The sequence below is a fragment of the Manacus candei genome, unplaced genomic scaffold, assembly GCF_025592945.1.
Source record: "Manacus candei isolate 608988 ecotype Guabito, Panama unplaced genomic scaffold, ASM2559294v1 h1tg000061l, whole genome shotgun sequence".
In the NCBI taxonomy this organism is placed as follows: Eukaryota; Metazoa; Chordata; class Aves; order Passeriformes; family Pipridae; genus Manacus; species Manacus candei.
In genome coordinates, this window is record NW_026138109.1 from 7,579,817 (window position 1) to 7,595,214 (window position 15,398).

Below are 15,398 nucleotides of genomic sequence, written 5' to 3' on the forward strand. Positions count from 1 at the left end.
ACCACTGCCAACCTCCCTGCACACACCAAAGCACAGAAAATCTGTTATGACAGGCTTTAAGGAAAACAATTATATAGCTGTTTACAGGGAGCCTTATAGAAGGAGACTACCCAGAGTTTAAGGAATAACAGAAGGGTACCACCAACAGCTATGTGAAAATTTAACAGAAAGTGGGAGAGGAAATGAAGAGGATCCTTTTCAGGAGATGCTGAGGGAGAGACAGGATCAAGAATCCAGAAGGCAAAGAGAGAGAGAGAGAGAGAAAGAGAGAGAGAGAGAGAAAGAGATGATATATCAAACAAAGGAGATAATATTTGAAACCTTGGCAAGAACAGTTTCAGGATGGATCTCAAATAACATTTGGTGGTATGGAGTAAGTCAGAAGAAAGTGTTTGACTTTGTGACAGGAAAGAAGGGGATATTAGAGGACAGGGAAGGAAAATGAAGGGGTGGGAAAGTAAGCTCCCATGGGCTGATTGATTTTCTTTGGAAGAACGTTAGAGTGTGCCTTTCAGCTCAGATCAAAGGTCCACCTAGCCAAGGATCTCTCACCAACAGGATTCAAAAGGAGACATCTATTCTCTCCAGGATGGCCTCTCAGCTTGCCACAGGGATTTGAACTGAAATGCTACCCTTTTTACTTCATATCAGTGAACCTTTTTCCCCACAAATTTATTCAGTCATTTTGGAATCCATGCACATTTTTAGCACTCACAACTTCCACAGCAAGGATTCCCATGGTACCACTACATGGTACTGAAAAAAACAGCTGCTTGCTTTTTTAAGTATGTCACTTGCTGCTCTCACCTGGTTTTCCTAGTTGTTCTTCTGGAAAGCCCAGTTTTATCATAATATCTATTCTTCATCCTCTTTTCCACGTGTCTTATGAACACTTTAAGGAGCACAAGTCTCTACAGAGATTCCTACACTCCCCTCATGATTCCCCTTCATTATGAAATTGAATATTCACTTCCACCACCTACTTCCTATGTGTTAAACAGTTAAGCAGCCATAATGACTTTGACCCAGTACCCCCAAGCGTTGTTTCTCAAGCCCCACTACTTGCTAAGATCTGACAACAATAATTCAGAAAAGAAATATTTTCAGAGGAAAACAAACTGCAGCAAAGACGTGAAGCTGTGTCTTTAAGTGTTATCTCTCTTTGTACAAGCTAAGAAACATAAAACTGCTGTTACCAACAAGGCATCAGGGATTATTTTCATTCGAGCAGATACATACTAAAAGCAATGAAAAATGAGCAGACTAACACATTTCTATGCTTAAAAAATGTGCCTCATTTTGCAATACAAATTGTTATGACACAGGTGGAGAAAATAAAGATATAACATTTCCTTTATAGTCCCACAGAGGGCTCGTAGTGGAGCAGAGAGTATAAGAGCTCCCATGTCACAACCACTACTGAGACCACTGGATCGTGCAGCTGTCCTGTCTCCCCTATGTGACTGTTTGGCAATGGGCAACAGAGCATCCTATGTGACAAGGACCATGCCACGTGTGAATTAGATGTGACTTAAACAGATTTTCAGAGCAGAATTTTATTCAGATCCAAATCAAAATCAAACTCTTAATTTAAAACATGAAACAAAGCCTTCTCACTATTAGCCTCTGTAAATGAGTCTATAAAAGCATCTATCCAGCAGCAAAGGCATTGAAAAGGAAAGCTGAAGGTAATTGGTTTTGGCAGTTGAACAGATTTCAATTAACATAATCTAAGAAGCCACCTGTGAATAAATATCTGCAACTGTATTAAAATCCAAAAAAAAGCTACAGTTACAATTGCACTTGAAGGAAGCAGCACAAACCCTGACCTGCTTCCCACACCATAACGGGTTTGTAGGGTAGAGCATGAACAATTTTTCTCATCAACCAGGCACTTACGGCTAATTGGCTCTATTTCCTTTGTCTTTGTACAGTACTATCAGATTTTATGACTGTAACTTAATGATATAAAATCACAGAATCACAGATTATGCTGAGTTGGAAGGGACCCGCAAGGATCATCAAGTCCAACCCTTTGCCCTGCACAGGATCATCCCCAAGAGTCACACCTTGTGCCTTAGAGTATCATCCAAATGCTTCTTGAACTCTGTCAGGTTTGGTGCTGTGACCGCTACCCCGAGGAGCCTGTTCCAGTGCTCAACCACCCTCCGGGTGAAGAACCTTTTTCTAATATCCAACCTAAACCTGCCCTGACACAACTTCAGGCCATTCCCTCAGGTCCAGGTCCTGTCACTGGTCACCACAGAGGAGAGATCAGTGACTGGCCCTCTTCTTCCCTTTTGAGGAAGAACAGGTCTGGTACAACAGGGAGACCCTGACGAGACCCAGGATGTGGCACAGAGGAATACAGGGAGGGGATGTTAAGAGATGGGGCACATACTTGACATTAGAGATCCCACTGCTGTAATAAGCATCTCACCACTGGCCAGTTAGAGAAATGCAGATCTGTAGACAGGGGAACTGAACAAAACTGGGTTTAGGGGTAGCAAAGAAAACAAAAAAATAGTATTTAGAATGCTTAAAACCCATCATATTCAGTAACATCAGGTGTAATGTGGAATACCAGATCAATGAAGAAAGGGAAACGTGAAAATATATTAGCTAACATAAAGGAAACTCCAAGTGAGTGAAGAAGAAGCCATCATCACGACATTTTATCCTACCCAGTGAAGGACCCAGATGCTGACAACTTGCTATAATATGCCCACCAACACCACTGCCACTAGCAAAACAAAACCATCGACCTTAGAATACAAAGGAACAGAAGAAGGGGGATCAAACTACCAGAAAACAGGTGGAAACTGAGAAACCTGCATGCAACAGCTTTAACTGCAGTCTCATTATCAATTTTTTTTTTTTTTTTGCACAAAAGTACTTCTTATTTTCTGTAATGAGTACATCTGGACCTTATTTTCGGTAATGAGTACATAGTAATGTTTAGACCAAGATTTCAGTCACACTCACATGAAATTTTTAGTTTTATATATATAAGATGTGCCTTCTCTTTGCCCATAAAGAAGATTTTGAGTGTAACAAAGTTTACAGACTATTACAAAAAAACAGAACCAGGCTCTGGAAGTCTTAACTTTGACCCTATGCATGTTTTTAACCTTTATCAGAGGATAGCTGAGAGTACCACATCCAGTTGTGTATGACTGGGAGAGGGTGCTCAAGGGAGAGGTCTCATTGCATCAGTCAGTAGGACTTACCACCCTTCTCCATTTGCCTCATTCCTACTTTTCTACAAAGCCTCTACTTGCTGACTGTGGCAGGTTGCTTTGGGTCTCCCTAGAACTAAGAGAAGTAGTTCCCTGGAGCAGGGAGTAAACACATGACTGGCAGGAGAGCTATAAAATTACACTTGGTATTTCAGGTATTTTGAACTAAAGAAACTCCAACCACCTCTCCAACCTGAACAGTTACGCTTTAGAACCACCTTGTTAAGAAGCAGATCCCTGGGTGAAACGCTGCGCAGTATGGACACAGTTAGCCTACCCTAAATGTGTGCTAAACCTGGATGGAGAGAGGGGAGCCAGCACACAATGACCAGTGTGGGCCTTGGGCTTTCTTCCACGTGTGCTCCACAAAGATAGGACAGCCATGCCTGGAGCAGGTGAGCACAGGTTTATTGGGGAGGTGGAGCAGAGTCTAGGAAGGTGTTGGTTCTTAGCTTATTCTGGAGTTCTTCAGCAAAGTTCTGGTCTCCTGCCCAGATAAAGTATCCCTCACAGCACAGAGGTTTACTTCAACAGCAAAAAAAAGTTGAGTATCTTATTTTTTTGGATATTCTGGACTCCTGCCAGTGAAGGTAAAGACTGTAACTCTACAGAAGTCAGCATAAAAAACAGAAGACATCCTTTGTGATGCAAGCATCATTCCTGCCACCACAGCCTATGCTGCAGAAGGTTCATCCCAAAGTACCTCAGACTTTTGGAACCCAGTTGAAAGGTGACACAAACATGAAAAAAATGAGTTGAGATCCATGTATTTTGGCAGTATTAGCAGTAGGTGAAACTCATCAAAACGAGATCTGTTTAAAACTATTACAAGAAGCAAGTTGGTGAGCAAACATGGGGCAGTCAAGAAAACAAAATCTTTTACTCTGACTCCTAATTCAGATAATAGCACAGGTAATACTGCCATGTCATTTGCTGAAAAAGGCAGCCCTGACATCCTTTTTTTTTTTGGGGGGGGGTGGGGTGGTATTTGCTATTGCTTTTGCAAGCTCCTGCTCCCTGTAAATCTTTCCAAAGCCAGCACATTTCCTTTTTCATAACTTGCCTTAAATCCCTTCTCTGCCACATCACCTGTAAAGAGTTTCAATAGCACCCACATAGATTGTGTCCTGCCACCAGGGCTCAGAATGATTGTTATTGCTTCCTCATTCTTCTTTTTACTCGGTCAATCCGTTACCCATAAACTATTATTAAAGGTGTAATCTTTTTACTCTGACAGCTACTTCAGACATACCACACAGTGTTTGTACAACAGGGAAGAGGTCACAAAGTCTGCAATACAAACAAAAAATAAACTATAACTGTGAATCAACATTATGATTCACTAGGTAAGATGTTTATGACAATTACTGGCCTTCATACCCATCTCTAAAATTCAAGCACATTATTGCTGTTAGATTAGCTACAGAAAAAAAGTTAACAGACTAATATTAGCATCTCAAAGAGAAGTGTTTGGAAGTTAGAAAATGTGAGAATTAAGGTTGCTGGGGTAACATTTAATTCATCCCACTGGGCACAGCCGTTATGATACACAGCTTAATTCCACAATGACACACTTGGTTTTCCGTAGGTTCCCTGGCTTACGTCAATTCTCGCAGGTTAAGTTACTGCCAGTATATTAGTTTCCGTTGTTCAACACCTAGAGTGGTGTTGGTTTTTTTGTAACTGTTAGCCTAAGTCAGACAGCCAACAAAGAACATTTCAATTCAAACAGTTACATTCTAGCAAATTCTAGATAAAGATGGTCTTGCGACCAAAACAAAACAAAAAAAAAAAAACAAAAACAAAAAAAAAAAAAAAAAAAAAAACCAAAAAACCCAAAACCCAAACCAAAAAAAAACCAAGTATCTTCCTAAATCTTCCTAATAAATGGTGCTGCTATGCCTGGCTTTAAAAATAATATTAATTAACAAAAAGAGGAGTGTGAATAATCATGAGGAATATATATTAGCAAAAAAAAGAGACGTTGCTAAGGAACTGAGGAATTGGCGGCAGCAGGCATCAAGGAGTTGAAAGGAATTTCTCACCTCCAGGTCACTATCATAACCCTTGCCACTCTGGGAGGCGCTCCAGTGCTACAGTGGAAAATGCCAGAATCAGAATTTAGGGATGCTAATCATGTTTTATGCTGATGACAGATTACTAGAGTTCCAACAGTAAAAAGACATAAGAAGCTCATAACAGTCACAGTACTTAAATGAAGGACATAGAAAACTCAAGTGACTGTTCCTTTCTGGACCTTTTTTCCAGGGTGTGTTTATCATAGCAGCACCCAGGAATTCTTCCTTCGGACAGACATCTATTACAGCACAAGACATATTGACTACTGGTTACCACAAACATACAGTAATCTGACAGGATAATACAAATTAAGAGAGGAAACAGATGAAAAGTGATGCTTTAAAAGCCATTAAATATTCCTTTCCCTTGCCACAGTTCCCTGTAAATCAGACAAGCTACCAAGAGGTACAAATAGCTGCAAACTCAAGTCTTTCAACAGGATGTTTTCCTGTTGCTGAGATATTCAACAAGCATATCTAATTGTATTTTTAGGTAGGATGTTTCAGCAATATATATATATAAGGTTTTTTTAGTTATAAAACAGGAAAACTAAAATAAGGAGAAACTAGTGGCTATTTTCCAAATAGCATTGCCATAAATGAAAAAAAAAAAAAAAAAAACACCAAACCCAAGCACTAGTAGGCTGGCATTTCATAAGACCTATCTTATTTCCACATCCCTAAAGCATATAAGAGGAAGGCAAGCATCAAAGAGATGCAATGTCCCCTGGAAGTTTTGAACTCAACACCCTAGTAACATGTTTCCGGATTGTACTGCAGTGAGGAAAATAAAAAATCATAACCATACATCTGAGTCCTGCTCTTCTTGCTTCATCTACAGTGATTATTGCTCTTTCTTTTTGTTGGTGATATGACAGCCAGTAATTGCTGATCTGAGACTCATTAACTGAGTTTACACAAGACAGACAGGACTATCAGTACCTGCCTTCCCAGGTGAAGATAAAAGCTCTGAAGTTTTTTCCAAGTCCTGGAACAATCACATCTGTTTTCTTTTGAACAGCTATTTTCTGCAGCCCTACTTTTCAGCTATTTCATCCTGTTCCGCAGAAAACCTCTGACTTGGCAGTGGCAGTGCTGGTGGTAAATAAATTGTCTTGGCGACCTAGGAAGCAGAGATTTACTCTCAAGAGCAAGTGTTTATTTAAGAACCAGACTGAATCCTGAACTAGTGCCTGCAGAAATCCTTCAAGAAAAAAATCCATCCATCCCTCACATTCAGATCCAAAGCCTGCCTGACTAACCAAGTAGGAGATGGAATGATGTTACCACATGTGGTGTCCTGCCATCCAGGATAAAAGCCCCCAGTATAGCCTTTGCTGGCTGGTACATCCTTCCCCCATCCTGTCAGATTAAACTGCCCCTTCCAGACTAGATCTTGCAAGGGTTCACTGTATGGTGAAGAGCCAGACACCACAACCCAGTATCTCCTTGAGAAATGTGAATTTTCTCCCTACGTTTAAAGCATAAGTTTGGACGAGTAGATCTGTATTTGCAGATCCAGACTAAAATGCCAGAAAACTCAGAGGCAGGGATGATGCAGGTTGGTCACTCTGCCAAGCTGAAGTGTCAGTTCATATTAAGTAAAATTTCCAAGGGCTGAAAATCGTTTACATATTAATGAAACACTCATCAGGGCAATTACAAACCCACACTATAATTTTTAAAGATCATTTAAAGAGACATTTCTGTAGCCTTTCTGTTCCTCATGCTAGCTGTCACCGTAACACAATCACAGAATGCTCATGCTAAGTTTACTTCATCTTCTTGAGCAGAGACATTGTCATTCCCACTTCCTCTGCAGCACAGCACAGATGTTAACAAGTAATCTGGAGGAAAAAAAAAAGAGAAGCACACAGCTGCTTGCAGGGTTCTAAAAGGAAGAGGTAGAGACATCATAAGAGCTAAGCTTGACATTTCTGTAAAAGCATTTAATAAGCTTCCTGCTAGCTTTTTACTCTTGTTTTGAATATTAGCAAACTCCACAGTAAACCACCAGTTGGCAAAAAGAAGCAGAGAAGCACAGATGAAAACAAAGTCAAAGGAAAAATAGTGACTTCCATCCTGCCCTGCAGCAGACATCCATTTGCACACAGTAGGGATGCCAATTTAAGAGCTATTTGCCAATACATTTTATACTGTTTTCTGAGAGGCACTAAATAGAGTGTTTATTTTATATTCCATGGATAGTTTAATGCAGGTTTAAGAACAAGTAAGCACCTTAAAAAGCCTTTTCTGGGGAAAACAATAAAGGAAAAGAAAAAAAAAAAGTAAACTACCTCTGATTGTTGCATGGTTGGGGAGGGGGTCTCTTTGTTTCTCTTTTCTAACTTACTGAACAACAAAGATGCTGTTTACCTGTCAGTGGGTGCAAGACCACAGGTGTAACAAGAAATGCCTTGCTGTCCAAATTCAGGTGCTTTCTTTACACTGTTTAAGTGACCTGCTTCTGACAGCGGGGTTGACCCTAAAGTGATAAGACCAGATAGTCTGGTTTTTGCACATTGTAAATGAGAAGTCAGTATCAGCTAAGAAACCATAACCAAACCCTGCTTCTCCCTGGCCTGGGTTCAGCCACAGAGGTACACACACCGTAGCACAGGGTGCTCTCCACTCCCCACTCAAGGCTTTTCCTTGAGCCACACACCAAATAGCAAAGGCATGGAAATCTGGAACAAACACTTCCAGCAGCACACCTGGCAAACATGTTCAAAGAAGCAATCTTAAAATTGTTGGCCACTTTCTCTCACCACCCAGCACCACACATGGGACTGACACCCTGCCCTACCAACAACTTCTGCCACACAGGTCAGCGTTTTTTAAAAACACCCCATTTCTGGCTGTCCTGTTTGCCATACTCAAGGTTTCATTCTTCAGGGGAGCTGAGAATCTCATTCATCCATTCCCTTCAGCCTGATCCAGGAAAGTCGGCTTATGCCTTTCCATAATTCTACATCCTCACAAAATGCTGTTGAGCTCAATTGTGCATAGCACACTTCAGATGTGAAAGGAAGGGTGTTGTTGAAGCACAGAGCGTACATAAGTATTGTTATTTCCAAGGCTGTATGGGGAACACAAAGATCCAGACATACAAAACTATTTTAAGACTTTGAGCATTGAAACACATTTGTTATTAATGTATACGAACATACAAAATCCTAAAGATGGTTATAATTAAGGTTAGATTGAGTCAAGCAGTTCATCTGGGAGGTCACAGACTTTAATTCTGATGGTCAACCTGACTTTGACATATTTTCACCCATCAGGTGGCTGGACACTGAACTGGAGGCAGAGGTCACCTGGATAAAGAAGAAAAAAAGAGTGAAATAAAGAAAGAAACTGGTGTCACAGGAGAAGGTAGATGCAAGACAGGCAGAGAAGAAGAGCAGGCAACCACTACATAAGAGAGAAGAAGAAGAAAACAAGAATTGATCACAAAGCTCTTGAAGAACATGGAGTCATGAAAGCAGAGGAGGAGCTGGAAGTGACATGTGGTAAAAGGGAAGGACCTGGGAGTGTACAGGTAAGTATCTCAGCTTTGAGAAAAATCACAGGAACAAAATTTTCAAAGGTAAAGCAGTCAGCAGTGACAGACCTAAGAGGCAGAGCAGAATAAAGCAAAATATAAGAAACAGAGGAATGAAGAGCACAGGGACAGGTGAAAAGAGCATAAACTACAGTAAAATTCTTGTCAAGAACCGGAATGTGGACCTTGACTCACCAATTAATTTTACAGTGGCCACTATAGCCCAGTAAATATCAAACATCAGGCCCTGACTGGACAGTGAGTAGTGCAAAGGTATTCACTCCTCAGAATCACAAAGCCACTGAGATGAGGGCTGTATTTTGAGTCAGGGAAAATGAGGCAAAAGCCTCTGGATTCCAGAGCCAGCTAGTCAAGCACACAATTCTTCCACTGCAAGAATATTCTAGGAAATAAAAGGCCATGAAACAGCAATCAGATTTAATAACCTCATGGCAAACATAGGAAAGGCAATACAGAACGAGTTATAATTAATGTCTTTTAAGTTGTTGTAATGAAAGTTATGGGGGAAGCCAAATATATTAAGAGTTTAAGCAGTTTATGATGTTTTGAGAGCTTTAAAATAAAATTAATGCCTTTGCAGCACATTAATTTTTTCAAATAACATGTGAATCAAAGCTTCTTTGTTTCAGAGCATTTGAGATAACGGCGACTGCAAATGATTGAAAATATTTATGTGAAAATTCTGAAAATAAAAGAAACTGAAATTCAGAGCAAGCATTTCATCCCAGGTTTAGTTTGTACCATTATTACTGGATTTTATAATTTTACTGTAAACATCTTCATTATCTAGGACTGGATGTGGGTTTTGGTTTTGAGTTTGTGTCCTTTGTAAATTTTATAAAGCCCTTTGTATCTCATTAATTACTAGTGCTCAGTAGGAGATCGGGAATGTCACAGTGATCCTCTCTCTCTTGCTGTCTGCAAAGGGTAGGAGGTGATCAGATAAGCAGCAAGGGTTGCTGCTCCCTCACTGAAAGAGCTCCTGCTGTTCAGACTCCCTCACAGACCCTGAAGGATTGCCCAGAGAGCTCAGGTACCACCCTACAGCTCTGGACAGTCACACTGATCCCTCTTTTTTTTTCCTTCCACTTCCCTTGATCAGTTATTGCTTTCTGTCATGTGTTCTGGACAGAGGAAGTAGGTTCCTTGTTCTCAGTCACTTCTGGGACACCTATGCCAACCTTCTTCCTCCCACCCCAAGGATCAAATGCGTAGGAGTTGGCCTAAACATGACAACAAAAGGGTTTTACAAGCCGGCCATCATCTGCTTTTAAATCAAACACTTTGATAGTGCAGGAGTAGATCAGATCCAGGAATTAATCTGGCTGATCCCTTCATCCTGCGAGGGGATGCATGCAGACATGTCCACACAGAGCCCAAAGGAATCCAGTGAGGTCTCACAGACACAGACCTCATGGCACCGTAGAGTTAGGGCCAGGAAGAGCAGCAGATGATTCCATTTCATTGTCTGAACTGAGGAAAGACCAAATATTAAAACAGAAGGGAAGTGGCAAAACTTACAGCTGGGTACAACTGAAAGAATTTTTTAAAACTTTGTAAAGAAAGGGATTTCATCCTGTCTGCTCAGTGACCCCAAGAGATTCTCTGGCAGGTGGACACACCTTGAGTGCATTAAAATCTGCCTTGGAAGGGGTGTCTTATGCTGGAAGTGTGATGAAACGGCCTGACAATGGCAACTGAGGACAGGGTTGAACAGCACAGAGTGGGGAGGTGCTGCAGCTTTGGGATGTGCTGGTTTGCCCGAATAGCTGTGAAATGCCAGAGAACTCACAGGGTGACACCACAGGTGACACCACACCCCAGAGAAGGGACAGAGTGACACAACCTGATGCAGCCAGGCAGTCAGCAGGGCCAAGGGGGACTGTGCTGACCCTGCTGCTGCACCCAGCCCTGCAGGTTACAGCTCAGTGGGGCAACCTCAGCTCTCAGTTCAATCTCTCAGCTCTGCAGAGAAGGACCTGGGAGTCCTGATAGTTGACAAGTTGACCATGAGCCAGCCGTGTGTCCTGGGGGCCAGGAAAGCGAATGGGATCAGCAGTGTGACCAGCAGGTCCAGGGAGGTGATCCTGCCCCTCTACTTGGCCCTAGTGAGGCCACATCTGAAGTGCTGAGTCCAGTTCTGGGCTCCTCAGGACAAGAAAGACAAGGAGCTACTGGAGAGGGTCCAGCAGAGGCCACAAAGATGATGAGGGGTCTGAAGCATCTCTCTTATGAAGAAAGATTGCAAGAGATGGGCCTGGTTAGTCTGGAGAAGACTGAGAGGGGAATCTCGTCAATGCATACAAATATCCCAAAGGCAGGTGCCAGGAGGATGGTGCCAGACCCTTTTCAGTGGTGCCCAGTGACAGGATGAGAAGCAATGGCCATAAACTAAAACACAAGAAGTTCCACCTCAACATGAGGAAGAACTTTTCTGTGTTGAGGACGGCAGAGCACTGAAACAGCTGCCCAGGGAGGTTGTGAATTCTCCCTCTCTGCAGACATGCCAATCCCACCTGGACACATTCTCGTGTCACCTGGTCCAGGTGATACTGCCTTGGCAGGGGGGTTGGACTGGATAATCCGGTCTCTAGAGGTTCCTTCCAACCCTGACAATTCTGTGACTCTGTGAGCCCAGAGGGAAGCGATCTGGGCTGTACACGGTGACGTCACGTGTAGCGACTCTGGGGACAGTGACGTCATCGCTGGCATCACACCAGGGGCAGCGCTCAGAGCAGGAGCCGAGGGCCGTACAGCCACAGCGGGGCTGCACAGCGCCACTCCCTCCTGTGGGCCGCCGTCCCCGCTGCAGGAGGCTCTGCAGTGACGCCATTCGGGCGGGTGACGTCATGGCATCGATGGTGACGTCACCACGGCGCTGTCGCCACGGGAGTGCGGCGGCAAGCCCTTACCTGCCGGCGCTTGTCGGCCGCCTTGGCAGGCATGGCCTCTCCTCACCGTAGTGGCCCCTGCCGTCCCTCACAGCCCCTCACGGCCGCCCCTCACGGCGCCCACCCGGCCGGCCGGAAGTTGATCGCGGCAGCCATGGCAACGCACCGGAAGCGGCGGGCGGACGAGACGATTCCTCACACGCCTCCGTGCTCCCCCCCCGAGGGAGGGAATGGTACGTCCCGGCGGCCGCTGCACACCGATCATCCGGGCCCCGAACCGGCGAGAGCGGCCCCGCCCCGTGAATATTCAAATGGGGCGGGGCCACAGGAGCGCCGCCGCCAGGCCGCTGTGGTAGTGCCTCCGTCCGCCTCATGAATATTCAAAAAAGGGTAGGGGCCGCGGAGGACGGAGCATCTGGACCTTGAACAGGAGATCTCCCCTCTCACTTCATCAAAATTCCAGAGGGGGAAGCGCCTCAGGGACGCAGCATCCGCCCCCCAAAGTATTAACAGCGGCCCCACCCATGTCATAAATATTCAAAAGCGCGTGGCCGCGTAGCCCACCATCCGGGCCCCAATTAGTACGTGTGGTCCCGCCCTCCTCATGAATATTCAGGAAGAGGGCGGGGCGGCGGCCGGACCCGGAAGCGGCGCGGCTGAGTCACGGCGGCGGCGGCGGCGGCGATGAGGCAGCAGCAGCCGCGGGCGGTGTCGTTGTCATTGTCATTGTCGCCGTCGCTGTCCGTGCCGTCCCTCAGCGCCTGAGGAGCCGCACGCGCCCTCCCGCCCGCCCTCCTCCCTCCCCGCGCTCCGCCCGCCGCGCCCGGCGCCGCCGCCACCATGATGGAGGAGATAGACCGGTTCCAGGTGCCCGCCGTGCGCGCAGAGATGCAGCCGCTGGTGAGGGGCGGGCGGGCGGGGCCGCGCTGAGCCCGGGCGGACACGGCCCCGGCACGGAGGGGCCGCGCACACCCGCACCCGCGGTGCCAGCGCTGCGGGGGCGGCGGGGCTGCCGTTATATAACGGGGAGCCCGGGGAGCGCCGCCGCCATCCCCGGCCCTTCACCCCCGGGGCCGCTGCTGTGTCATCCCGGGGCACCCGCACGGCCCTTCATCCTGCCCCCCCCCCCCCCCATCCTCATCCTCCTCCCCCGGGGTGTCCCCGTCCGTAGCGGCGGCAGGAGCGGGCGGGGGCGGGCGGGCGGCTCCGCTCCTGCCGCGCTTGCGAGCGTCGCTTCTCCCGGAGCATCCCTGGGTGCTCCCCCGCCCAGGAGTGCCCCTGGGAGAGGTGGGAAGCGGCGGAGGGACCGGGAAGCCCGGTGGGATCAACTGGAGGTGTTGAGGGTGGCTGGGCTTTTAACTGAGCTTTAGAAAATAGGAGAGGAAAAGGGCGGTGTTTGTGCACAGCCCGGGCGGGGAGCGACACTCCCCAGGGACGGGAGAGCTGCACGGGCTGGGGTGTGAAGTTGCTCGCGATGCGAGGCTGCAGGACCTTCTCCGAGGCTGTTTTTGTAGCCATTGCCCTCGACACTGAGATGCTCATCGTGTGAAAAGTCCAGGTGTTTTGCGAAGAAACGTCTCTGTCAAATTTAAAATCTAAAATAGTTTTGCTCGCATAAAATTCTTCCCATAAGGAAAGCAATCTGTGAGGGTTTGTTGCCCTCTGCTTTCCCCGTGCCAGGACATGCGTTTTTCATATCAGGATGTTTTTTCACTTCGTAGACACAATTATACTCAATTAATGAGCTCTGAAGAGCCTGACATAATGGTTACACTACTACATGGGGCCCTGGGGAATCTTTGCAGAGAGGGAAGTGTACAGGCTTGTGGGACTTGGCAGATGCCTAAATGGGAAGGTAGAGTGGTCGTGGGCTTTTGGTAGCTTCTGAAATGAGTTAGGAAGAAAGGCCAGCTGGCTGGCAGCCAAGGAATAGGCTAGACCATCATCAAGTAGTCCAAGACGCCTTAGGAGTATGTAGCTGCTTTGCTTTGATGCCACAGGCTTGCTTGTGTATGTGTTGTGCCCCGGCTGCCTGCCACAGAACTCTGGATGTGTTTGTCCATTTCTGTTTCCCATCTGGGAGAGGTTCTCTTGTGTGTTCCCCTCCCCTTACTCCCCAGTCCACCTCAGTCTGTGCTTGAAGGTGTGTTGTTATTTGTGACTTGGGACCTGTTGAAATACAGTTCACCCCGGCATTAAAGTGAAAGCTGGATCATGTACTCACTCACTCAAGATGTTGATTCCCTCTGGCACCTGGAGTAAGCAAATTCCATCTTGGGCTGATTATGTGAGACAGGGATATGAAATGTTTGGAGAGGTGGAAAGAACTGTAATGAAATACTTGCACAGTTCCTCTTGGTAGCAGGTGAGGATAGGTTGCTGACAGGTTCATGTTAGCACTGAAGTGCTACTGAGATTTCCCATGTATCAGACCATACATTATTTAGAGTTGATGTATCTGAATCCTCGGTTCCTTGTTGCAGCTAGTGCTTGAGAGAAGTTGAGAACATAACGATTGGCCTGAGAACAGAAAAGCTCTACAAGGTCTACAGAATCAAATTATCCCTCGGTGGCAAGAAAAACATTTCTCTTACTTTGGAAGTGTTGACAAATTGTGAAAATATGCTTAGCTTGGTTTGTTTTGGGTTTTCTTGGTTAGTTGATTCTTTGGCTTACAACCTTTGTGGTGGGGCAAAAAACTGTTCTTACAAGCTGATGTGGGCTTGTTGCATGCCCTACCCATTGTTTGTGTTTTTATCAAGCACAGGCAACAAATGTGACAAGAATGGCCCTCTTTATTCGTCATATTGTCAGCATAGTAGTGAGAGTTGCAAGTTTGAAAAAGCTGTTGGCAGACGAAAAAATACTCCTAAGGATTTTCTAGAAACTCCATAATGATAGTGGAAGAATAGAATTTGCACATACATGCATGTTTGCATGGACATGAACCAAGCAGAATCTAAAGAGGTAGTCTCGTCCAACCCTGTTATCTCAGTATAGGGTGTTGTATTATGCAGCAGCAATAGTAAGCTTAGAAAGCAGGTTTCCTTCAACATGCAGGGACTAGAAAATTTTCACAAAGGGCTTTTACACTTGTATTAATAGAATACTCTGAACCTTGGCTTCAGGGTTGCAGCTCTTTTCCAGCTAATGGAGCTCACAGTGAAACCTTGTGTATGTGAGGGGCTGTTGCTCTGGGTGTGTAGGATTTTCCCATGTACATGGAAATGTTGCCGTCAGTCTCAGGTGGGACATAACAATTCTGGCACAGCATTTTCATTGGTTTCCTCTGCTTTGTGGTTTCTGGTCTGTACTTTGCAAGTAGGAACTGCAAGAATCCTTGCAAGTCTGGTGTTTATCATACTAATTTCCTTGGGTAACATGGTTCTGGGCACTTCTGTTGTTTTGTTCTGTTACAGTTACCATTTGTCCTGTCCCTCTCCCTACCATCCTGTACTTTAAAGCTGTTGTGTCTTAAACCCAGTTGTCAGCTAATATTAATATAAGTAGTATAATGCCTCCGTACAAGTGGAAAGTCACTATCAAGGGTAAAAGACAAATACAGCAGAGACTCCAAGACCAGGAAGCCAAAGCTGGTAGCCATCTTTTAACAAAGGTCCAAAGC

The 15,398-nt window shown here is 45.3% G+C and overlaps 2 protein-coding genes across 8 annotated transcripts in view; one reads left to right on the forward strand and one right to left on the reverse strand.

Annotated features, from left to right (window-relative positions):
- Positions 1–11,976, reverse strand: part of DNAI1 (dynein axonemal intermediate chain 1) — a 148,493-nt gene extending 136,517 nt beyond the window's left edge. Inside the window, exon 1 of one of the 2 annotated variants that reach the window (XM_051804485.1) lies at positions 11,795–11,976. In XM_051804485.1, the coding sequence (XP_051660445.1) occupies positions 11,795–11,827 (33 nt within the window). In that variant the 5' untranslated portion in view covers positions 11,828–11,976. The remainder of the gene's footprint in view (positions 1–11,794) is intronic. The other variant, XM_051804484.1, reaches the window with a different exon arrangement.
- Positions 11,977–12,404: 428 nt separating this feature from the next.
- Positions 12,405–15,398, forward strand: part of FAM219A (family with sequence similarity 219 member A) — a 94,724-nt gene continuing 91,730 nt past the window's right edge. For 4 of the 6 annotated variants that reach the window (XM_051804573.1, XM_051804575.1, XM_051804569.1 and 1 more), the window contains exon 1: positions 12,405–12,673. Coding sequence is in view for 4 of the 6 variants with exons in the window: in XM_051804569.1 (XP_051660529.1) it covers positions 12,614–12,673 (60 nt within the window). In the remaining 2 variants the exon portion in view is untranslated. The remainder of the gene's footprint in view (positions 12,674–15,398) is intronic. The other 2 variants (XM_051804571.1, XM_051804572.1) reach the window with 1 other exon arrangement.